This window comes from Ostrea edulis, chromosome 3 (assembly GCF_947568905.1).
Source record: "Ostrea edulis chromosome 3, xbOstEdul1.1, whole genome shotgun sequence".
Taxonomy (NCBI): Eukaryota; Metazoa; Mollusca; class Bivalvia; order Ostreida; family Ostreidae; genus Ostrea; species Ostrea edulis.
In genome coordinates this window covers 5,633,888-5,660,375 of record NC_079166.1, presented here as the reverse complement: position 1 = coordinate 5,660,375, position 26,488 = coordinate 5,633,888, and the positions used below count along the sequence as shown (strand labels likewise).

General features: G+C 35.0%; 2 protein-coding genes across 2 annotated transcripts; one reads left to right on the top strand and one right to left on the bottom strand.

The window, feature by feature from the left end:
• Nucleotides 1-4,742: 4,742 nt before the first annotated feature.
• On the top strand, nucleotides 4,743-9,496 carry LOC125673320 (heavy metal-binding protein HIP-like). The gene is made up of 3 exons (XM_048909860.2): nucleotides 4,743-4,821; nucleotides 8,687-8,850; nucleotides 9,067-9,496. Coding segments are annotated over exons 1-3 (558 nt in total). The 5' UTR covers nucleotides 4,743-4,819; the 3' UTR covers nucleotides 9,459-9,496.
• A 7,866-nt stretch (nucleotides 9,497-17,362) lies between these two features.
• LOC125654892 (uncharacterized) lies at nucleotides 17,363-19,840 on the bottom strand. Its single transcript, XM_056158993.1, has 3 exons — nucleotides 18,497-19,840; nucleotides 18,194-18,344; nucleotides 17,363-17,931 (listed from the first exon to the last, which is right to left on the bottom strand). Exons 1-3 carry the CDS (start codon nucleotides 19,838-19,840, stop codon nucleotides 17,363-17,365), a joined length of 2,064 nt encoding a protein of 687 aa, XP_056014968.1.
• Between the last annotated feature and the right edge of the window lie 6,648 nt (nucleotides 19,841-26,488).

Genomic DNA, 26,488 nt, shown 5'->3' with positions numbered 1-26,488 from the left:
GCTGGATTATATGCAGCATTACGTATATCCCATGTATATAACTGGAAAAAGTCTGCTGATTATTATAAACTGAGATTTCAAACATTTCGGTTGAACATCACTGAAGAGACATTATTTGTCGAAATGCGCATCTGGTGCATCAAAATTGGTACCGTATAAGTTTTACATTATGACCCCTGGGTTGAGGCCTCTGCTGATGTAATGTTAGTCCTCGATAGTCTCTACAGCCCAGTAGCTAAGTACTCCATTACTAGCTTGAAAATACGGATGTATATTTAATTGCTGTTATCAAGTTTAGAAATCCATTTCAAAATTAAGGATTATCTCCCTCACGCATAGCTCTTATCCTTACACGAATTTGACTCCGCGTTTTTGGCACACTGTTTTCCCTATAATAGCTCTCAACTTCATTGTTATTTCGGATTTCAAACATTTCGGTTGAGCATCACTTAAGAGAAATTATTTGTCGAAATGCACACCTGGTGCCTCAAAATTGGTACCGTATAAGTTTTACATGCATAGAAGTATAAAAGCGTCCTCCCTGCTAGACTGCCGTGTCCAAACTGAATTCAGCACCACGGACTGGCGGATTAAAGTCCAGTGAAGTGAGGTTCCAATTAGGACACAGTAAAAAAGGCTCCAAACAGGATTTGGAGTGCCTTCGATATGTATACAAAATAAGAGTATATTATTTACAATACATGCAAAATCAGAATAAGGGGAATTCAATGTGACAGGGATACAAAAGAAGTTGCAAACGAAGATACCATAGTATGGTAATCAATCACATTTAATTATATTTAAACATTAACAGCAAACTGACAACTCAACTGTATGACAAACGGAATAATTTCAGCTTCTCCATCGTTAACTTTACATATTTATGTAGCAATATTCCATTATCACCTGTATATGGTGTTTTTTATCTTTCAACTGATTCGATACACAAGAGTTTGTTCTGCGTATGGTCAGTTTTTAAATCGAGGCAAACGACTGACAAAAAAAGTTGATGGTACAGGGGTTTCAACAGTCTCGATTGAAGTCAGTGTTTCCAAATTCTATGGTCGTTATAACGATCTAGTTCATGAGTACAACCTATCATTGGGTCAAATCCTTTCTGACGTGCTTCATGCCGATTCTTAGGTCGTTCTTGACACTCACTCCGTTTATCAGATCATGGTATAGGGTTCACGGCGGTTGTAACTGGCCCACAGGAGATACTTACCCTTCCTAGGTTCCTGATACCACCTGTAATATGTCCAGGAGTCCGTGTTTGCCCGACTATCTGTTTTGAACTACTTATAAGAGTTATGAGATTGATCAATGTTCGTTATCTTCACCTTTCATGTTGATAAACGCAGCATTCTTTCATCTGACTTTTGCAATTCAATATTACAACAATAAATCTTTGTTGGTTTTTAAAAGAATATTGGTTCAAAACACTATCACAAAAAATATTTATCTGTTGTAATGGTTTCATTTCAAAATGTCCTTAATATGATATCATTTCACTAAACTCTGGATCATAGTGGACTTTTATATAAGAATGAATACTAGTAGATTATAATGGATGGAAATTGTATGTGTGCATCAAACTATAACACTTACCCCAGCACAGAAAAAATGAATTGATTGAAAAGAATATGAACAATAGAGGAAACTTTATCAAAATCCATTCAACGGAAATTATGCTAAATGATTTTTACAGTATTTCTTTTGTTATGTAACATTTTAGTGAACTAATGTAAGATAAGATACACCACTGTCGTTTTTGTCAAAAATGTACCTTTACAGTACCGAACAATATGAGTCTCTAATTATGCAATATACATGCAATTCTTTTCTGCATAATCAGTTGTGGTATCTGTAAATTAAACTAAGGTTTGAACAAAAACTCTCGTCGTTACTCAGACATAACAAAATCATTGTAAAAATGGTCTCTTTGTTCCCAACCGTCTGTTATTCATCAAGTTTTTATAAAAAATGTATCGCTGCTACCTTATGTCCTCACTAGATGTATCTGGGAATTGTAACTTTTCACACACTACCTTCTTCAGTGTCAGGTGATTGCCAATCTCATTTGGATTCGTGGAGACGTGAGTCGATACCTAAAGGTAAAGATTTTTAAGATTTTCTACATTTAATTCAATGGAATTACATGCATGTAGATTCCTCAACAAGAGAAAACAAGTAATAACTTGATATCTATGAGTTGATCATATTTACTTGTGAATTCTCGTAACATGTAATTGTTCTCCACCTACCAAATATAAACTCATTAAGTTCTCAGCCTTGATTTTTAGTTTCTGTAAAGAGGACCCGAGCATTTAACGATTTATTAAATATAGCATTCTAAAATCTCAGATTCCTTAACAAAACTGTGAAGTTGGAACTCAATTGGGACATCATATCTGTTTAGAAATAATAATGAAGGTAAACACATCATCTGCAACCCAAAGGTAAATAAGTACAGCAAGAATAAGAAATACATAGAATCGCAAAAACTTACTAATAAAAAGGTTATTGACTGAATATTGGGAATAATGTTAACCCTTTGTACAAATAATCCCACAAGCTCAATTCCCTATATATACTACAGAAAGATCTTGGGCGGGCGTATTTCTTGATATTCAGTCAAAAAACCTGTAAGTGAGAAGCAATTTCGAGGACACTCACTTAAACTATTTTCAGAACTGGGACATCATGAAATGTTGAAAGCTATAAATATACAATTGCAATGTTAAGTATTGCACAAATAAATATAACCTCGTAATCCAGTCTAGTGTCCATGACTCTAATCATGACGTTGTCCACTCCCATGAAGAATATTATCAAGACAAAGAAACCAGATGGCATCACTCTCTGAAACTAAAAAATCTCTATATCACATTAAAGAACAGTCATATTGTGCATTATTATGCATATCTTAATTACAAAACCATAAAGAGTATCCTTTGCTTGTCGGACGAGACAGCAAAAACCGAGATCCGTGTCACAACAAGTGTGAAACGATAACGCGGGTATATTAAGGCGGTCATGCTCCATTTATGTACGTAAACTGCATACTTTTTAAAATCTGTCCTACACAGAGAGAGGGAGCTACTAGCTTTCAAAAACTATTTTGGTTGTTTACATGAAACATGCGCTTCTGTATGACGTCATTGCATAACTGTTATAAATAGATCACGGCTGTACCTTAATACAAAAATGGAAAAGTGGCACACTACCCCAGAATTTAAATATTGGTCTAACTGGCGATAATTGCGGTAAACCACTTTAACCAGAATTACTGATAGAATCCTACCACTTTCAGTAAGAAATATTTATCAAACATTTAAACACGAAGCCATCTAGCCTATGTTTTATATTTTGAATTGATGCTATGCGGTTTACTTTAAAAGTATTCTTAACAGACGATTATATCAGTAATTTCCGTGTACATTAATGTATGACCGTTCACACGGTGTATCGAAATTCTCTAAAAGTATGCGGCATAGTGTGCTACTTCTGCAGTTTTATTTCAATGTGTGACAGAGGAAAATCGGATAGACATGCTAAATGGAATATTTTACCCGTTAAACATAATTGTCAATGAATGACATCAGCATACCTTCATAATATCAATAAATTATCAACGCCTCACACATACATTCCATATATCCGATGTCATATGTTTGAAATACTCAACATTTTGTAGATATTTGTTTTTGGCACACATTAACAAATTCCTTGCATGTGTCAACGCTGCTTGATGCAAGGAGAAGATAACGAGCAGTGATCAATCTCATAACTCCTACAAGCAATACAAAATAGATAGTTGGGCAAACACGGACCTCTGGACACACCAGAGGTGGGATCAGGTTCCTAGGAGGAGTAAGCATCCCCTGTTGACCGGTCACATCCACCGTGAGCCCCATATCCTGATCAGGTAAACGGAGTTATCCGTAGTCAAAATCAGTGTGCCAAGAATGGCTTCACAATCGGTATGAAACACGTCAGACAGCATTTGACCCAATGCGAGGTTGTATTGACGAACTAGATCGTTATAACGACCATATAATTTGCGAAATGCTGACTTCAATCGAGACTGTTGAAATCCCTGTACCATCAACTTGTTTGTCAGTAACTTACCTCGATTTAAAAACTGTCTATACCCAGAACAAGCTCTTTCATATCGAATTGATGTATAGTCATAACGTCATCAGTTTATTTTCATATTGATCAGACAGAAATTACACGACAACAGTCTTACATTTCGAATTTCTTTGGATAATAGTGGTGTCATGGTTTATTTTATATATAAATGAAACTTATATCAAAAATAAAATCGGAATTTGACATATACTTAGTGATATACTTATTTGAATTATGACATTACTTTGTTTCGCGGATTTTATCCCATTAAAGATTTTCATAACCTGCATAACGTACCCATGTACTTATAAATATAAAACAATATATCTTTACACATACTGTACAAGTACCTCACGATGGAACTCCTCTGCAATAAGATCCCCGAAATATGGCAGTTTAGACAGCAGCACATAGTGATGGAGAAAAGAAGAGAAGAAAAAACTGAAGCTGTACTTTATATTTACATCTACCCGTTTAATTTCCTGTTTGCGTGTTATCATCAACACAGCATGTATGTTGTATGTGGGATTCAATTACCAATCACTTTACTACTGTTACATTTTAATGGATCTTCAGTAATATATAACAGGGTTACTAAATGTCATGTCAAACAGCATACAGTCATCTCCTGTATATAGCTACAGTATATAGTGTAAGACAATAGGCAGGAATATCACTGTTCAACATGTAAGTATTGCAAACGCTATTTTCTTTGGTCGTTTCCTACCTCCACGATATGGTACTGAATTTCAAATATTACCCGTAGTAAATCATTTTGTTGAGCAATTAAATGCGACGAGATTCAAACTATATTGATGATCACCCTTTTTGCAATTGGTGGGTAAGAAGTACATGTCATTCCTTTAACATGCCGTTTCTTTGAATTTCATCAACAGTTATGTAGGTAGAATTACAGATGTGGATTACCCAGGTTTTGTTTTTCATGATGATACATTACGTAAACTGCCAGTATGTCATACATATGAGATATTTGCCTGATCAATATCCTTTTATTAGAAAAAATATTATAACTGTAAACTTCATGTTTTAAATTTTCATTTTGGTGTACATTTATTTAATACTTAAACACAACTACTGATGTACAAAACAATTTCCAAATGCAGCCTGTCATTCAATCGAATACTGTCTGATTTTGTCATACCAGTTGTTTTTTAGATACTAATTTTGGCTTCGGATATGTCCGTTTGCCGGATCAAATAATAGGACTGACAGAGTGACCGTTCAAAAAGCGATGTTTACCTTTCGTAGGTTTCTGTCCCTTTGCCCGTTATGTCAAAATATTTGTGTTTGCCCTACTTCACGTTTTGTATTATGAGATTGATCACTGTTTGTTATCTCACCTTTCATGATAATGACCACTGTTGGTAAGCATCACTATTTCATAAAATATTATTTTGGTCCAAGACTGTCGATATGCTTGCAAAACTAGAAAAACAAATATTCTCTGTAGTGGAAATGTAAAACTTATACGGTACCAATTTTGATGCACCAGATGCGCATTTCGACAAATAATGTCTCTTCAGTGATGCTCAACCGAAATGTTTGAAATTCGAAATAACTATGAAGTTTTAGATCTAAATATAGCCAAAAACAGCGTGCCAAACAAGTGGAGCCAAATTCGTCCAAGGATAAGAGCTATGCATGAGGGAGATAATCCTTAATTTTGAAATGAAATTCTAAATTTTATAACAGCCATTAAATATACATCCGTATTTTCAAGCTAGTAACGAAGTACTTAGCTACTGCAATGAGTTGTTATCTCCTGAATTGATTTGGAAAAATCTTTCAATATGACGTTAGATATGTTGCGTATAGCTAAATTTGATATCAACACGGACTATCGTGACCATTGATTATTTCGTTTCCGATTCAATCGCAGTTTTGATATTTAGTATGTCGAACGAGATCACTTTTCTGCGTTAACATGGGTATTTTTCATAAACAGGCACATGTTACTATAAGGTAAATTTGAGGAGCTTTCCGGATATCAAACGGAGAAAAGAGATACCGATATATTTGAATGAAAAATATTAGTTAGGAAGAAAAGCAGTTTTGCCCAAACCATTACCTTATGTCGAAATGTTGAATACCTTTGATTTCCTGTTTGGATGTTTACTTTTTAGAAAAATTTATGTTCTCATCTACGTATGTTCCTGGTTATTGGCGAACATATCAAATTTGAGTACATTTGCTTCATTCTAAATATAAACAAACGTGTTTACAGTTTTGGGAGCTGAATTTTAAGTAAATACAAAATATAATCTGCGTAAAATATTTCTATTACAATTATGTATAAAATATCTTTATACTCTCCATTTTGATAAGAATATAAAATACTATTCGAAGAAACCGGTTTTCTCATGTCTCACAGCTTTGTTATTTTTCTTGGCAATTAACAATAGAATACATATTGTTGGTTGAAAATTGTCATTTATTAATGACAATTGAAGAAGTTGACAACTTATTTACAACCCTTATAATAGGGAGAGCCCCGAGTATCAAAACTACAACTCAGACAACCTCAACAAGAATGACATTGGGATATCACTATTTTTTTTATAAATCTTGATAAATACGAACATAATAAAATAGAAAAATAAGGTGGGCACCTTAAAATTTTGCCACACAACACAAATATAGCAGCAGGTACAAAACAATCTGTAAAATCTGATAAAGAGTGAAATGAAATGGCACACATTACATTTGAGTTAAGGTGGTAAGATTGGGGTGGTGGAGGGAAATGTTCCTATATAATCACATATAAATTAATGCTTCCTTTTACTTGGACAGCTACAAACAAAGACATGATCACATGACACTTAATCATTATTTCATTGGCTGCTGATCAGGGTGGATAAAAATACATCTCCGAATCAGTTAAAATGATTGGTTGTGATTACTGATGACATAACATGTAAAATAGATACATGTCCTTCACTTGTGATCAAGAAACTAAAGAAGATGACTACATAACACAGACTACATAACATGATACATGTAAGTACAACATATAGTCATGACTAGACAATTTAGTCAAGTGTTAAAAATGATCACATAAAACATATTATTTGAAAATAATATTTCATTATGCTCTCCAATTTTAGAAGAAGTTTATCAAAATTACAACTCAGACAACCTAAACAAGAATGGCATTGAGATCTCCCAATTTTCTATAAATCTTGATGAATACAAACATAATAAAATAGAAAAATAACGTGGCACCTTAAACTTTTGTCCTAAAATACAATGACAATATTTCATTATTTATATAACAAAAACTCAATTTCCATTGATCTTAAATCGTCACTTCGCTTTCAAAACGAAATTGTGTATCCTTCACCCCTTTGTGTTTTCTAAGCAGGAATTCAAAGTCCCAGTTTACAAATTTTTTAACATTTTTTTTCTTGTATTACAACTATATTCTAGAAGAACATGGCTTTGATGCTATATTTGATAACTTACAGATACTGAAAATTCGTAAGACAAAATTATTTAAATTCACGCCTCAGCTTCAGCTTGAAACACTTTTAATATCCTAGTCAATGAAACGAATGAATTTAAGTTACCATTACCGTACCTGATCCCAAGACTTCACAAAGAAGGATCCGGTAATTTTTCCACCATGGTCTATTCTTACAAAAAATATCAAGTGTACATGTGATGTGTGACTGGTCAACGGGTACGTTTACTCCTCCTAGGAGCCTTATAACACCTTAAGTGTATTCCAGCGGACCTGTATTTTATCACTATCAATCTTATATGCTTTATGGGATTTACATCTCTCGTGTATTAAAGGATCTGCATGTGCTGAATTCTTAATTCTGTATTTTATAGGATTTATGAGATTGATGATTATTCATAATCATAACTTTTTTGTTGAATATTGTTCGTTATCTTCATTTTCTCATGCACAAAATACGAGTGCATTTTAAATTTTAACACTCATCTGTCCTTGTACATCTACTAATAAGGGAAACAAACACGAATGTGAGAATTTTAGGGTGGAATACAGTCGTAATCGTACCTTGTTCTTTATTGTTGTCCTTCATGAATATTTCAATCCATGGGTATATCCATTACAATTCCAAACGCTTACATATGTTATCAATGTACCATTTTATACAATCTAAATATTGCAAATGCAATGGTCTATACGTAATCTGTGTTGTAAGATCTTCTGGAATATCCAACTCCCACTTTGAGAGACATGAGATTCCCTATCATTGCCTTCCTATAAGTAGAGATTGTGTCAAAGCCCTTTCTCTACCGTACAAGTCAGTTTGTGTCAAAATCATATTAGATGATTGTATATCTAATTTGATAGCACGATATAATTTACATTTACATTTTCTCACCATTTAATGTTTATTTGCCTTTGTATACAAAATCAATTTCTCTTTTGAAGCATTATATCATATATCATGTATATATCAGAATATAGTACCTGGATATTTTACTGCATGCGTCATTGATTGAAATAAGTCAATATGTCATGAAAAGAATATATCTTATGTTTCAACTCTCTGTACAGGGTTCCAATGCGTATGCTTAGGGTGACATTAGTCTTAATGGCTATGTTGACTGAACTGTACGCAAACGAAACCACACAGGACTTCATCAGTAAATACAACAAGTACAACACCGTTTGTCGAGGAATAGGATACGAAAGGAAAAATTGCAAAGGGAGATATCATGGTATACATATGCTTATTCTTAGTATAACAAATACATTTGCATATATCTTTATTTCTTATTTCTGTATGGATTTGTTTGAATTCCGGACTGAAATTTGCAAGAAAGCAATTAAAAATGCATTTCTAATTTAATTCATAATGAATAATTTTCCTTTGAGCCATTCTATGTAATTTCATAACTTAGTGATTTATTCAGTTAAAATATGTTTATAAACAGGGGTCATTGCTTTCCATGCTCGAACTTCGTCCACTCTTCAAAATCTCGGTAGCTATGCTGTAGTTGTGTTTGGGAAAGTAACTCTAAACTCTGGATCCGCCTATAACGGTAACACAGGAATATTCACAGCACCAACAGATGGTATCTACTCCTTCACATGGACTATTTTGACGAAGATGGGGTCATATTTTAACACACAAATTGTCATCAATGGAAATATAGTAGGTTACAATTATGTTGACGGTAAAGCTGGCAGTGCCCAATATGAGGCTTCCTCAACAACAGCAGTAATTAGAATGAAGAAAAAGGACAAGGTCTGGATAAGGGCCAATAGTGGGGAGGCGAAATATGCATACAAGGAATGGTCGTCATTCTCTGGGTTTCAATTGTAAATAAAAAATGTTTGGTAAAAATAAAGGAATCAAATATCTCTTCATGTTTTGAAGTTATGTATTATAGAAAGGTCTATACGGAGTTTATCAATTAATGAATTGGCGGGTGTAGAGGGGGTTACTTCCCCTATTGTTTAATGACTCTTACCAAAAGTCATGTTTCCCATTTTGGGGTCGCAATCCTACTTTTTTGGTGTGACGCAGCCCCCATATGAATATGTTCTAAATCACCCTCGTCATATTGATATTGGCACGTGTACATGATGTTAATGATTGATCATTTTTACAGTCGTAAATAGCAATGCGTAAAACAGGTATCAACGCTTTATAAATCAAACAAACATTTGTTATTTGATTTTTATGTTAAGGAAATGTTTAATGTTTGAGTTTAGCAGTTGTTTCGTTGATAAGACAACACTTTTAAAACTTTATAATTCACATTTCTTGCAGCATGTGTATATGTTAGTAAACCTTTCTCGGGTACCAAGAGACGTCGCACCGAGCGAAGTGAGGGACCAAATCGAGTGAGGAGAGAAAAATTTAACAACATACTTAGTACATGATTCACACGAGAAATGAAAAATCTTTTGTGGTTTCTATTTGATTTATTTTAAACCCTCCGTATTTATGTCCCTTAATGTAAAAGTTATACGGTACCGATTTTGATGCACCAGATGCGCATTTCGACAAATAATATATCTTCAGTTATGCTCAACCGAACCTGCCATCATATGACCTGCCAAGTAGCCTGTGCTTGTTATTTGATAAAGGCAGTGAAAAAAGGATATTAATTGAATCGATACGATGTCATTTATTTTGAACACGATGACGTTATAATAAGAACAACTTAGTTTTTATTTGATTCATGTATCAAAGGAAAAAATGGACGGATGACTACGCGCATTGATGGAAAGGTTTTCCGTCCAATTTTTCGTTTGATACTTGAATCAAATAAAGAATTACAAGTTTTATAGTGATATGTTTTTAAAAGAGAAACACACAGATTTTCTCTCATCTAAAAGTGTGAATTAACGTTTTTGAAAAGGCTCGTAGGAGTACCTATTCGTAATAATTAAAACAACAACAAAACTAGGTGTGCGTTCAGGTAAGGGAAAGTTGTTTCGCAACATTAAATGGATTAATGGATTATACGCCAAATTAAAAGTGGAATGGTTAAAAGCTGAATTAGATATAAAGACTGGATATATTATATATGCTGCATTGCGTTCGAGTAGACGTTGAACACTGGTTGTGTCGTAGGAACGGTAGAAAGCTAGGCTCTATTTCAATATCAAGTACAAAGCTCAACACCTTTTCATCTAAATTGCCCTCGTTGACTGAGCCCCATATAACGCAGTTGAATTTCATTAATATATCGATGATCAGAAATCGCTGCTTGCTGCGTCATGTTAGATCGAACTCCTAAAGCAAACGATACCTACTGAGAACTCGTGTTTACAATCTGTCTACTTCTACCAGTCAGTGCCCTACGTCATCAAATTGACTATTCTGTCACTTGATCACTATGTCTATTTGTGTTGTTTCTTTAAATCAATTAGTATCTTATTCATATATTTGGATGTTTATTTTTGATAGCATCAAACGAATACATTTCGTTTACAGTGCTTGTATGGAAATTACCGTGCTATATTTTCTAGAGCTAAAATCAGAACGGAGAAACCGCATTACAGAGAGAAGTAGTCCCACGTGCTTAGTGTAGATGAACTCAGGCCGATTTTTTTAACTTAAAAATCAAACGAAAGTTTTCATCCAATCAGCATCTTTGTTAAATCATCACTTTAAAAGTTGTTGAATGATTGTGCAATCTGACCTACTTCACAATACACACGATATATCAAAATAGAGCTGCCTGCAATCGAATCAGATGAGTTTTACAAATAAATCAGGCACACACACATTAGCATCAAAGTAGCATACACAGGAAATTGTGGAGGAGGGATGGTGGGCATCGAATTAATTTTGTGTACACAAAATAAATCGGACGATCTTTCCACTCCAAGCAAGCAAAGACGAATGATCAAATCGACCTAAAGGTGTGCTAAAATTGATTAACCATGGAATGGGCACTAAAACAAAACATTGCATGATATAAGTTAGCCTGATCAGAAATGTCCACTCAAGACTTCGTTGATAAGAAAACATACTAATACGAGGCATCCCAAAAAGGAGGGGGATGGGCTCATCCGACAAACATGAAAGAAGCAAATTTACATGTTATACAAGAAATATTATTTACCATACTTTACATGTCCAAAATAGTACAAAATAGAACATACACAATTTTAAAACATGTTACATAAAAGTCATTATCTAACATAATTACATATTTTTTCATCCTTTAATCAAGATTGCCAGCATTTATTTTGATTGGCGCAGTTTCGTATTAGCTGGGTTTAATGATTTATGCCGTCAAGGGCAGTTTACCTGTATTCAAAGGCCAGGCGAGAGTGCACTGTGAGTAGGTTTCAAGTATTATTATGTTTGTATAACCCATGTTTCAAGAGTGTCTACCATGTCTTTCCAAATGGGTTTCAGTAAACACGTATGACTTAAGGTCATATGTAAGAGTTATTCAGAACAAAATTGTGTTGGGTGTAGTTCATTTATTGATATTACAAAAATAAAGACACTTTTCAAATAAAACAACATAGTATGCCTCCTGTACTTTCACTTTTCATGTTTACTTAAGATCTCAAGGGTCACATGACGTCATTTGACGAGATTATACAAGACGCAAATAGATTATCATAAAATGACACGACGCACAGCCAGCTATACATAAACCAATAAAACATGTCGTAATAGAGATGAATAAGTTTCATGGAATCAAGTTTTCACTGCCCAAACTGCATTATCCGCTTGGAAATAAGTCAAAGAAGACCTATTTCTGCAACCTCTTTATATGTGTTTTTTTTTTTATCGAGTTCGGTGTATTTCCAAGAATATTTCAAAATTTGGACAGTGATTTCTAGATAAAGCCTTGACCAAAGCTTTCAAATAATCCCATGGTATCATAATGCATTTATTTTCCTTCTAACGCCATCCAGCCTTATCTTTGATATGCATGTAAACACGCTATATCATTAATATTCAAACGCAATACTGACGAATTTGACTCCACTTTTTTGGCACACTGTTGTTCGCTATAATAGCTCTAAAACTTCATTGTTATTTCGGATTTCAAATATTTCGGTTGAGCATCACTGAAGAGACATTATTTGTCGAAATGCGCATCTGGTGCATCAAAATTGGTACCATATAAGTTTTACATTATGACCCCTGAGTCGAGGCCTCTGCTGGTGGACTGTTAGTCCCCGAGGGTCTCTACAGCCCAGTAGCTAAGTACTTCGTTACTAGCTTGAAAATACGGATGTATATTTAATTGCTGTTTTACAATTTAGAAATTCATTTCAAAATTAAGGATTATCTCCCTCACGCATAGCTCTTATCTTTAGACGAATTTGACTCCACTTTTTTGGCACACTGTTGTTCCCTATAATAGCTCTACAACTTCATTGTTATTTCGGATTTCAAAAATTTAGGCTGAACATCACTGAAGAGACATGATTTGTCGAAATGCACATCTGGTGCATCAAAATTGGTACCGTATCAGTTTTACACTAGACCCTTGTTTATCTTTATTCATCAATTCGACACAATTCATAGTATGGCCATTAGCAAATGTAACATATTTCAAAGATGCAACAGCTAGAGAGATCTTAACCATTTTAAAGGCCGATTCCGTATCGTCTGAGTGGACACATTCACCCCCGAGGCGTTGAGGAGGTCGTTACGTAGGCTGGTTGTTGTCCAGAAGGGATTACGTCGTGCTTGAAGAGCCACAAAATGGTCTTGGCGTTGGGTTGTCGACCTCTGACGACGACTCCCATGTCGGTGTGCTGCTGTACCAAAAGTTTGCTGTCGGTTCCAGGCCCTCTTTACAATGCTCTGTCTGACGTTTAGCGCATTTGCAACGTCACGTTGTGAATAGCCAGCGTCAAGCATTCCAATACATCTGCCCAGTTGTTCTGTCGTCATTGTGTTGATAAACGTAGTGTAAACACTCAAATGAGTTCGAAATTTTAGAAAGAATCAGACACCGATGCCTGAGTGAAAATCGTCCAATGGTAGCAAAAGCATAAACTGTGACGAGAAATGCATTTCCCATGACATGAAATGCACGTGCAAGTTTGTTGAAGACGTTTTTGATTTCACTTGGACACAATATTTGCCAGTTATGCAGTTATTAATTTTTTAAACATAAAAATATTTATGATCCTTATCAAATTTTGAATAGTATATAATAGACATCCAGTTGAGGAAATTCCAGCACAGGGGTTATTGCCCTTGACAACATTTTTAAAATCATAAATAATTGATTATCTATGGAAAATATAAACTTTTTCAGTATGAATAGTTTACCAGATTTTTTATTATATCCAGTTAATACTATTCCTCAGAAAGATATATTTCTATCATGCACAAAGTTTAATTTATTAAGATTTTTGCAAAATCATATGACGTCATATGAGGATCGATCAACCTTAAATGTAAAATTTTCTGGTTCAGTAGTTCTTTAAAAAATTGTTCATGATTTCTCAAATCTGCAAAATGTCAGGAATCTTCCATGTTAATTTGAAATTTTCTGGCCAAGTGGTTTTTGAGAAGAAAAAAAATTAATGATTCAACCCTATTCTTGCATTTTTTTATTATCTCCCTTTTGAACGGAACATAGCGCTTCATTGAACAAACTTGAATTCCCTTCACCCAGGGAAAATCTGTACCAAGTTTGATTGAAATTAGCGTTCTGGTTCTAGAGAAGAAGACATTTTAGAATTTGTCAGTGTATATCTACTATTTCGCTATAAGTATTTCCCCTTGCAGAAAACATTGTCCCTCATTCGAACAACCTTGAGTCCCTTGCACGCATGGATGTTTCATGCCAAGTTTGGTTGAAATTAGTCAGATGGTTCTGAAGATGATGAAAATGTGAAAAGTTTGCAACAAAGGAAAGTATTGATTATCAACACTCATATTATTGAGCTTTTGGCTCAAGTTAGCTAAAGAAATCCAGTGATTATCGGTACCTTCTCATGGCCTGATATTCTGTCCCATTCACAATGGTTGAAATATTCCTGTTGTGGAATCAGATTCTATGGTCGTTATAACGATCTAGTTCGTCAATACAACCTATCATTGGGTCAAATGCTGTCTGATGTTTTTCATACCGATAGTTAAGCCGTTCTTGGCACACTGATTTTGACTGCGGTTTTAAATATCTATAATTAAAAAAAATGTCTTCCTGTAAACATACTATTCACGTGAGTATTATGTTAACAGGAAGATATGTTTTTTTTTAAATGTAGATATCTAAAACGTGGAGTGCCTGTGGTATGTTCATATTGTGATCGTCAACAGATGCTGCAAATTCAATATGTTCAAATGAAGACTCCCAGGGTTAGAGTTCGACCATAATAGTTGGTCAAAGTTTTTACGTGAGGTTATACATTAAAAGGACAACAGGGCAATGGTAAATTATTATTGATATACAAACATCCTCAGATAGTATTAAATCCAGTATTACTTCAAACAATGGTCCGGGGAGGGGGGGGGGGGGGTCTCAACGGAATGTGCTCATGAAGTATGCTAGCATAAATCGTGGTAGTCAATGTCTTCGTGTATTTTTCGAAATGAAATTTAGATAAATTGACATCTGCAACAACATCCCAAGAACGTCAACTCCAAATGAACGTGTCAATTTCAGTCATGTCGCGATTCTGCAGGAGAAGATTGAACGATTTGTTTATAGAAATGTAAAACAGACCGACAGTAATTCACAAAATCGACTCCTGTCCAGGTGCGACGGGTGTCGAAGTTAATCGATACCTTAATAATTGTAATAATATTACCTTAAACAAAATAATAAAATTGATTACACGTCAGTTTGTAAGACACCACAGGAGGCTGAAAACTACCATATCGACTAGAATTTGAATACGTGTATCGATGACGTTTTGTCTATTGACAATGATAGCTTTCATTCATATGTCGATTTGATATATCCCTGTGAGCTCGAAATAAAGGATACCACAGAGTCGTCCACTTCTGCTTCATACTTAGATATTTTATTGAAAGTAGACATTAACGGCAAACTGACAACTCAACTGTATGAATAAACGGGATAATTTCAGCTTCTCCATCGTCAACTTCCCACATTTATGTAGCAATATTCCATTATCACCTGCATATGGTGTTTATATATCTCAACTCATTCGATATGCAAAAGCTTTTTCTGGGTATAGTCAGTTTTTAAATCGGGGTAAGCTACTGACAAACAAGTTGGTGGTACGGGGATTCCAACAGTCTCGATTGAAGTCAGCATTTCGCAAATTCTATGGTCGTCATAACGATCTAGTTCGTCAATACAACCTGGCATTGGGTCAAATGCTGTCTGACGTGTTTCATACCGATTGTTAAGCCGTTCTTGGCACACTGATTTGACTGCGGATAACTCCGTTTACCTGATCAGGATATGGGGCTCACGGCGGGTGTGACCGGTCAACGGGTGATGCTTACTCCTCCTAGGCACCTGATCCCACCTCTGGTGTGTCCATGGGTCCGTGTTTGCCCAACTATATATTTTGTATTGCTTGTAGGAGGTATGAAATTGATCACTGTTCGTTATCTTCACCTTGCATGACAAACATTTATTTTCAAAGAGCTAGAGCCACGAAAGGTCAAAATCGGCCCATTCTTTGAATTTAATGAAATTGTCCAAATATAATCTTATGACAATGTACTTCATGAAAAAATAAAATATAGCATGATATTGTTTACTTTGATGGAAAGGGTTACTTGGAAAGTTGTCTTTGTATAACGTTGTGTCGGCAGACGTTAACGTCATTAAAACATGTACGAGGGTTGTCTCAAAATCCCGTGGACAAGCGGCGTTTTTCAATAATCTAACGTCACTGAGAAATTAAACTTTTACAACATGAAGAGCAAACAGTTTTAAATAAAAAATATGTAAAAACAAAATTAATATTACATTTGTAATTGACATTGAATAAGAAAAATTCAGGTTTTTCATTATAGGGAACCATAAAGCGGCGCAGGGTAAAAAAAAGAGGGGGGAGGGTTAATATAATCGAAAAGAAATTACAATCGCTGGAGAAAAAAACCCACACTTTGTTCATTTTATTTCTGACAGTATATTTTTATAGAGGAATTTTGTTTAGATATTCATTTATATACCTGGAAAATGTTTATCAGTATGACGGAATATTTAAATGAATTATGATATATCGTGCGACAGTTAGATGCAAATATCCGGCGAAATGATGACGCTATTCGGGGAAAAAAGACGTCGGACCGCACGAGAGATCGAAGAAATTTTGGGAATCAGTAAATCGTCTGTTCACTGCAGTCTATCGGATAATTCATGAATGCATATAGTATGTGCACGTTGGGTACTTTGGGTTTTAAAAATGAAGAAAATCAAAGAAGGATTTTATGTTCGAAGGATTTCCTCGATCATACGCGCGAACACCGCGAGAAAATGTTGACGTCGCAGGTTGCGTCGCTGAGTACAACTTTATCGTAAATAATTAATTTTCTCAAAAAGGTAAATAAAAGTGCAAATTTTCGGTATTGGTCAACAATGGTATAATTGATAATATATAACAGGTTTTATGAAATTAAATCAATACCTTAAAAGTTAGAAGTCCAGTCCACGGAATTTTGGGACAACCCTCGTATTTCTAATATATGTTCAACTAAAATGCTTTTAAAATACTTCTATAGTGTACAGTAGGTAGGAACAAATTCTTTCAAACATGTGTAAAAATAAAATAGCATAATGTGTCCAGTAATTAAATTGTAAGCTATTCCTCGACAATACTCTCGTCGCTGTCGGATTGGTATATTTCTTCTGGAACGTTAGCGGCGTCTTCAACAAACGATGACCAATCACGTACATCGACTCGCTCATCGGCACTGTACATGAATCTGCCGTATCCAAGATACCACAGTATGGCGGCAATGTGGGCACACACCCCAACTACCCTCGCGCCAGTTTTGCACCTACAGTACCATGCTGTAATATCTGCCTCGGTATAAGAAATCCACAAAAGATGGGATTTCGCTGAAACGTGCCTACTTTGTAGTTTGACTTTAAGTAGATGCGGATCTTCTTGGTGAACAAAGATATCGTGGTTACCATCTAAATGTTCTTGTATGTAACTCTTAGATAGCCTCAACTGATACGTGCCGCAAGTCAGCTCTCGAAGCCGTTCTTCAGAGAGTCTGGGGAAATCCACAACTGTGGTCGCTTCCTTCCAAATAGTGGACTTTCTCATGTCAAGATTTTCTGTTTCAACTCGCTCCTTCAGGGTATTTAACTGGCGACTAAGGTACAACATCTTGGATGCAATAGCAACATCATCCTCTCGATCTGATGGAGAGAAAAAATTCAGAATTGGTAATTTCGATAATTATTCCACAAAAAACTATTTACCTGTACTTTCTTGTGTAGGCAAAATGTAAACAGTATCAAATATTATAGGTCGTATGATTTTTTTTAAGTACTCAAAGTCGTCGCACTCATTCATCTTGAGTTACTATCGGTAGTTATATGTAGTAATGTTTCCTTTATATTGATATTAATTAAGAAAGGAATTTTGACCAAGGGTTGCTATTCTGCATGCACAACTTACCTCCTGACAATGGTGGAAGGAATTTGTTGGAGATGGCACAAACAATTCTGATTAAATCCCCAATATAAGGCACCTGGTTCGTTGGCAGTACTTTGTCGAAATATTTCCACCTTTTAATTCTCGCGTTAGCTGATTCTACTATCCACCTGACCTTCAATAGAAATTGAAAATTGATTACAAACGTATTATAGAGGTAACACAGAAGAAGCTCTTGCTTTTAAAATTTTTATTATATATTCAACATATAGTGTGTGTGTGTGCGCGCGCGTCTGTGTGTGAGTGTCTGTGTGCGTGTGTGTTTACCTTTGTTACCAGGCGACTTAAATTAGCATCCTCTGTTGATAGCTGTTTCTCTCCACGTTTCATAAAACAAGGAATTTCAGCTCTAATTCCCAAGTCTTCCAGGAGACTTATTGCATCACGGAAACCACGGTCAAGAACAAATATATCCTCTTCACGCACCCAGTTTTTTATGTCGTGTACATTTGTTTTGAACATATGGGTAAGAATCGCAGCATCATTATTCTTGCCGTCTGCCAGGTATGGTCCAATTGTAGTTAGAAAATATCCAGTTGTTGTGACTACAACCATAGCCTTAACCAACGGTCTCCCTTTATGTAAGCTATATGAACGTCTTTGGAATTGGAAGTTGTTACTCTTTTGGATGTAGATATAAGTTCCATCTAACACCAAGACTGCTTCGGTATTACGAGAGGAACCAAACAAGGTATGTGCCAGGGATCTAGTGTGCTTACCAATAACCTCTTCACGGGAGATGTGTTGGAGACCCAGGTTTTGTGGAACAAATGAACACACAAGAGATTGTCTTACAGAAGCTATGGCTCGGCGCAAACTCGATTTTGAGATATTGAAAATGGTAGACAACATTTTGTTTGACAGTCCATATTTCAGTTTGATTAAAAAAATTCCAAGTGAGGTGCGGGTACTGCGAACTGGTGTGTTCCGGACATCTTTGGGTGATGCGCACAGTTCACTAAATGCATCTTTGCATATACCTGTTAAGTTCAAATAGTCACTTTCAGTGAGATTAGCCAAATCAAAATCAATCCTGGAACTATTATGCAAGGCGACAGTCCTCAAACGTTTTAGGAGATCCAAAATAGTAGACCTGTTTAGCCATGAGGTCTTGTTTGCTTTTATTTTTGACCATACATCTGTCTTGAATTGACCATCATCCAAATGGTTTGGACAACATCTACTGCCAGCTGGTATTATAATTTCACAGTTCAAAAATACCCGAAATCTTGCATTTGGTGGGACCACGACCATTTTTGGTCCCGGGCGCTTACACAAAAAGCAATGCGAGTGGCTCTTTGATGTAGATGGAATACACAACGAGACAGATGGGGGACTTGTGAGTACATTACTAGATCTAGGACGTTTCGGTGTTGGGCAGTAGTTGTCGTCAGCTCCTATTTCCGATTTAGAATTTGTAGATTTTCTGTCCGAAGCGTAGTATTTGTGTCTACATGCATTGCACAATGTGTCATGTTCATGTTTGACAGAGACAAAAAAGTGTTTTTGTAGAAAGCGAATTTCAGGTTTAGTTATTTTCCTTCTTTCTCGTGGCTTTGTTCTTTTGTTGCATAAAACACATGGAAAATACTTAGGTCCTGTTCCAGGCATTCTAAAATAAACGAATATTCAACTTTATCTATATTTTATGGTTTACGCGGTTTATAATATCGTTCAGCAGCTGTCTTTACATTACACGCATTTCTACACATCTTCGTAATAAAAGGTTATAATGATTACTTATAATTAAGCTCAGCGTTTAACATTATATCGGATATACATACTGAAATGTACAGCTTAATTTACTGTACTGTGTACTAATGAGGGAAAGGGGTTATCACGCGTAAAAAAGGTGGGGGTGAAGAATTTTTACCGGTGGGGTGGGGATTGCAATCCCCAAACAAATCTACCACTGCTTTTGAATTCATTAATCAAAACTAATTAACCAATTTCATACACAGAAAACAATATCATATTTTTCGTAATATACAGATTATTTTGCGTGGTAATCAAAACTGATTTCTTGCTTCTTAAATAACTTTATACATTTCTGGTTACTCGTATATATTGGGGAAAAAAATACAGTTGTCAGGGGATTCGAACTACGGACCCTTCGCTTGTAGTTCTAGTTCGTTAACCACTGCGCCACTGTGACTTACTGTTTTGCAGCTATAAGTTATATATAACTCTTTAATAAGCTACAATTTATATATAATATGTCTGTAATATTCAATAAGATTTTTTTGTATCATAAACATTACGTTGTAGGTAAGTATTTTGATATTATCTACGAACATACAACATTAATTTCATATTTATATTTATCTGCACGGCTTAGTTATAGATCTAAATAGGCTCGTCTTGTAACAAGAACTTCAATCGTCTGCGAAATCCTGTAGGCCTATCTTTAGGTTCACTAACTCGTTTTAAATGTTATATTTGGGGGATGGTTATTAAACATGGGAAAAATACGATACTGTACTTTACTCAAGATATCAAAGTATAATTCGATGATCATAAAACTAGCCCATGTACTGAGCATGGCATGTTGACGCCCAGTCCCAGCCATTTGTTTACATGTCAGATGTATACATCGGCGATCTGTCAAAACAGTGGCGGATCTGGTATTTTTTTAAAGAGAGTGAGTGTTTAAAGGCTTTAGAATTTTATTTCACACCCTTTCCGCAGCATTTCTTCTAAAGGTTGGTAAAAAAAAAAGTTAAAATGGGGGCTAGTGATTCTTGACCAACACTCCAAATTGCTATTCCTAAAACCTAAGACGAAATCTAGGTACCGTAGTATACCGTATAGGCCTATCTAGAGCAAAAAGGGACTGAAATGTTGATCATATGTTTCTATATATAAAGTCAAGTCGTTAAATAATAAATTTAGGTAACAAACTGTAATCACTTACCTATTAACTCTGGAATTCTGGAGGAATTGTTGTTTTAAAAATTCGTGCCGCTGAATCCGGTCCGTTTACGGTTTTGATTTTATAAATTATAACAACAACTATTTAATTAATTTCGATATGAGCAAGATTACAACCACGAAAAGTTTTATACAGAAAAATATTGTGTATTCAGACAACTCATTGTCCAAATATCGTCATGGTTTACGTTATTGCTCGTAGTAAAATAAGCTCAATACAAATGCTATGTTGATCGAATTATCTCCCTATGATTGTAGAGCGCTTTCATGTTTACATTTATGTGACAGTTAAACATCAATGTATCGGCGAAATAAAAAGAAGATAATTGGTGTCTTTTAATTATTTTATTAGCATATTCAACATTTGAGATAAATTGGACCTAAAAGCAAAGACATACACTGTCCAAATATCAATGTTGAACTGATTATTGTCATCACATAATTCGACGATGATCATCCGAAATCTATATTTCATTCCTCGATCATAGATGTACATAAAACTTTTCAAAATAATTGGGATATAATTATGCTTTGAGATCCTATGTGAAAATCTATCATTTTATAATGTTTTATAAGGACACGTCTATTTTTTAAATGAGAAACTATCATCATTCGATAAATTATGCTTGTGAAAGACCTAAAACAAGAAATTTACGTATGGCCACTGTCATCGAACAAATTGAATCCAACATTCATTTGTGCAGTTTTCATTTCTTTACCCATGTCAGAATTTTTAATTTGTTCGTTGAATGTGGCCAAACTGAAATTTTGAATCAAAGTTCCAAAATTTGTCATTTTTAGAGAAAAATGTGCAAACGTCACGTGTTATGACATCTACGGCACAGTTATTACTTCACAGAATTAACATTTTGATATGAATATATTTACTACGATGTATATTGACAATATTTAGTGCAATATTTGTTTGTTAAGTTTCAGATAATTTTTCATAAAAATACAGGCCGATTTTGACCTTTCGTGGCTCTAGCTCTTTGAATTTTACTATCATCCTTGCCTGTTTATATTTTACTGAAGCCTATCGATCGTATTACGGTGGTATATTTAGGACATGAAAAAAATATTTGCATATCCTAAATATACCACCGTAGCTAAGATGCTGGGATATACGATAAATTAAATTTGAACCACTATATAATTAACCTGGCGGGCGGCACTTAATTTGCCGCCCTATGAATTAACTTGCCTTCGGCTCAGGTGAGCTAAAACAATATGTCTGGATGAGGGGATACATAATTTAACTCGAGTCCTCTTGGAAATCATTTGTTAAGGATTGTCTTCCTCTTTTGTTTCTTCTTTTCTGTAACAAAAGAACAAAGAATACCTTAAAAATGCAATTCAATGAAATTGATTAAGCATATGACAGGAACATGTAAAATGTGTACTGAAATTGAAAATCAAACCACATGCAAATAATTTCATGTTTATCCAAAAGCCAAGTACATGTATTCAGTGATAAGTGAAATATTTCAACGTTGTCTTTACTTTTCACTTACTAGTAGAAATACAAATGTTTTATCTTAATGTAATTTGTTTCCCTGGCTTATTAGGGGCATTCCTTAATACATCAAGCACTTCAGTTTTAATTTCCCGGAATGCTAAACCGCAGCGGTGACCGAGAGGTTAGAGCGTTCGCCCAGCATGCGGAAGGCCGGGGTTCGAATCCCGGCCGCGACAGACTTAAGTCGGTAAAATAGGTAGTGACAGTTCCATCGCTAAACGCTCGGCATCAGGTGTGATGTCATGGGTCATCGGAAATGACCTTAAAAACGGATGACCCATGTCACAGTAGGTGTGGCACGCTAAAGACCCCTCACTTCTCAATGACCATAAGCGCCGAGCATAGGCCTAAATTTGAAGCCCCTCACCGCTCTTTGTGACGTTTCCATACGAGTGAAAAATTCTCAAGAGAGACGTTAAGCAATATATATTTAATCCTGGAATGCTAAGGTCTTCTTGGAAGCCTTTCTTGCTTCAGCTATTTTTACCATACATGCATACATCCATTGGCATATTCAATATATTCTAATAATTGTTCGATTTTCTTTGAATTTATTGCACGAAATACCTTGTAAACCTAAACAGGTTGAATATTTAGAGATGTCTTATCCACTATTGCAAAAGAACTTTGGACATAATAATAAAAAGGTGTGTCAAAGGTTTAAATATTGAGTCTTTCCAAATATCCTTTTATGATTTTATCACAAGAACAAATGTTCAAAGGCAATACATTTTGTATTGATGAACAGAAAACATTATCAAAACTGCTTTCTATAATGAGGAAAAGATCAAAACATCTCTGGCTAATGGTATATAAAACGCCTAAATTGGTTATACATTTAGTAACATATTGCAGTCTCGATTGAAGTCAGCATTTCGCAAATTCTATGGTCGTTATAACAATCTAGTTCATCAATACAACCTCGCATTGTGTCAAATGCTGTCTGACGTGTTTCATACCGATTGTTAAGCCGTTCTTGGCACACTGATTTTGACTGCGAATAACTCCGTTTACCTGATCAGGATATGTGACCGATCAACAGGGGATGTTTACTCCTCCTAGGCACCTGATCCCACCTCTGGTGTGTCCAGGGGTCCGTGTTTGCCCAACTATCTATTTTGTATTGCTTGTAGGAGTTATGAGATTGATCACTGTTCGTTATCTTCACGTTGCATATTGTCCATTGCAATTTATATCGTAACTCTGACTACAGAAAAATACAATAGAGTTCGAACTCTTTAGATTGTGTTTTTAACAGACTATATGTAATTAAAAAAGGACATCATAACACATGAAGTTAAAGATATTGTCTTACATAGAATAATCTTGAAGAGCGATGCCCCAACGAAGGGAAGCTTTACTTTTTGACCTGTCTTATTGTATTGACTCATGACATTGCTAGTCATCAATGCCCTCATGACCGTTCTACAAGTCTCACCACCATCACTCCCTCCTTGCAAGGAAGCCAGTGAAGTAATCTATAAATCAAATTGAATTCATTTGATACTTATATACATCAGGTTTTCTAAAGCATAAAACTAACTTTTTGTTCAACTTACAGATCTATATAATGTGTAAATTTCCTGACTTGTATTCTTCCAGCTATTTATACAGATTTAGGGGGAAACTTTTAAATATATTCAAATATACTTACCATTTTCTTCTTGGAGCTTTCATCTAAGCTCTATTCTAACTGTTTAATGTCTTCACTTGATTCAAGTTTTCTCCGAGATGGAAAAAAATCTTCAATGTCTTCTGCTGTCTGGAGTTCTTATGATGTGGTTTTTCATAGCTGTTATTTAATTCTGGAGGTGATCCAATTTCGTAAGAACTGTAAAATGATACATTCTCATGTTTTAATGCATATGTGCTTACACTGAATTTAAACATTTACAAGTATTCAGGTAAATGTAATTCCATTCAGTGAATTTATTTTTAAATTTTTTAGCAAAACTTGAAACCACTGAAAATGTTGACATACCTTGTCTGAGCAGTTAAGGAATACTTCTTATATCCTCTCGTTCTGAAGACGTTGTGGATGTTTTAGAAGCTGTAAATACATTTCATACAAAAAATTAAATGGACAGCTGCATAAAAAGCAGCTATTTAGGAAGTGCAAACAACAATTATCCAGAATTTATAAAATTTTTATTGTCAATATTAACTCAAACCTGTCATGTTTGGAATTGTCAAGTTATTAGCCTGCAATATTGTTGGGGTTGCTGGGTTCCTTCGACTTTCTTCTCTGCAGGACGATACTTGTTTGGATCTTGGTGACCTGCGAACAGGTGATATTAACCGCCTTGTTACAGTCGTTTGAGCATTAGTACATATCTTTGATACTAGTGGTGGAGATAATGGGGACCGAGGGGAGGGATGGGTGTCAATTTCTTTTGATGCCAGTATTAACTTCTTCTTCAAGATAGTTGAATTTCCATGGCCTACTGTACCAGTGACAGTTCAGCTGGGTTCAAACTGGAAACCGTCAAATTTACTCACGTAAATGAACAAACGGCATAGTAGACTTCATCGTTCAGACACAGGAGTGTCATGTATTTTTATTCGTTTTTCATTCACTTTAACAAAGAATGACTTGAATGGTTTCATGTCATATAATGTTTTGCTGATGGTGTTGTTATTTGAATAACGTCCGTTATTTGATTGTCACCTACATGTGGAAACAGTTTCGGCAACTTACGACTTTCGCGTTGTTAGTGTTTGACGTCCTCTATACAGCACGGTTTGGGGAAATATACATAGCTTGTGGCTTCGAAATTTAAAGTCAACGTCGCTTATTTTTCCTTCATAAAAACCGCCAGTTTTAATAACTTCAACGGGTATCATGTTGTTTTGTTTACGTGGCGCATTAATACATGCATTAATACATGATTGACATGCATAATTTGCACTGTTATTAACCTGTGCTAGAATTTCATATCGTTTATTTATACTTAGTTTGTGGCTTCGAAAACTAACGTCAACGTCGCTTATTTTTTCCCTCATAAAAACTGCTAGTTTTAATAACTTCAACGGGTATCATGTTGTTTTGTTTAAGTGGCGCATTAATACATGATAGATCTGCATAATATCGTTTTCTGAACACAAGTTATGAACCCAGAAATATTACTGTTGTGTGACATTATGACATTACCTATAACTTAGGTTATTATCCTCCTTAATACAAAACAGCCTTAAAATGTATTTTTGAACATTTATAGTTTGTAATATAACATGTCTCTATCAAATTAAAGGTGTTGTCCTTCTATCATAATTTTATTCAATACATTTATACACCAAGGACGTCGAGTTTCGCGCTGTAGAATAATCTGCAATGCCAGAAATATAATGATGTATTGCATATGACATATAGCATTATTTCACGAGTAACATGGATATCAGAGAGGATGACGACGCCATTGTCTAACAAACTAATCGCTGTTCTTCTTTATATCCATGAAAGACAGGTAATGTTGATCGATCCTCATGTGATGTCATAGGTTGTTACAAAAATCTTTACTAAATAAAACTGTATGCATGAGAGAAATATATCTTTTAAACGAATTTTATTCACTGTATAAACTAAAAATTCTGGTAAATTATTGATACTAAAAAAGTTGATATTTTCCATAGAAAATCATTTTTTTATAATTTTAAAAATGTTGTCAAGGGCAATAACTCATATGCTGGTATTCCCTCTACTGTATGTCTTTTATACATGATTTCCCAAACATCCACAATTAATTTATTTATGAATTAGCAGTTATTTTACACTGTTAATACTTATAATTTGTCATTTCAACAAGTGTTCA

Excerpts from the sequence above, each read along its gene's own strand:
- LOC125673320 (XM_048909860.2), top strand. Across the intron at positions 8,851-9,066 it reads TTGCAAAGGGAGATATCATG|GGGTCATTGCTTTCCATGCT; the intron begins GTATACATATGC and ends GTTTATAAACAG.
- LOC125654892 (XM_056158993.1), bottom strand. The coding sequence starts at position 19,840 with ATGCCTGGAACAGGACCTAAGTATTTTCCATGTGTTTTATGCAACAAA. Across the intron at positions 18,345-18,496 it reads TAAGTCGCCTGGTAACAAAG|GTCAGGTGGATAGTAGAATC; the intron begins GTAAACACACAC and ends TTTCTATTGAAG. Across the intron at positions 17,932-18,193 it reads CCTTCCACCATTGTCAGGAG|ATCGAGAGGATGATGTTGCT; the intron begins GTAAGTTGTGCA and ends TCTCTCCATCAG.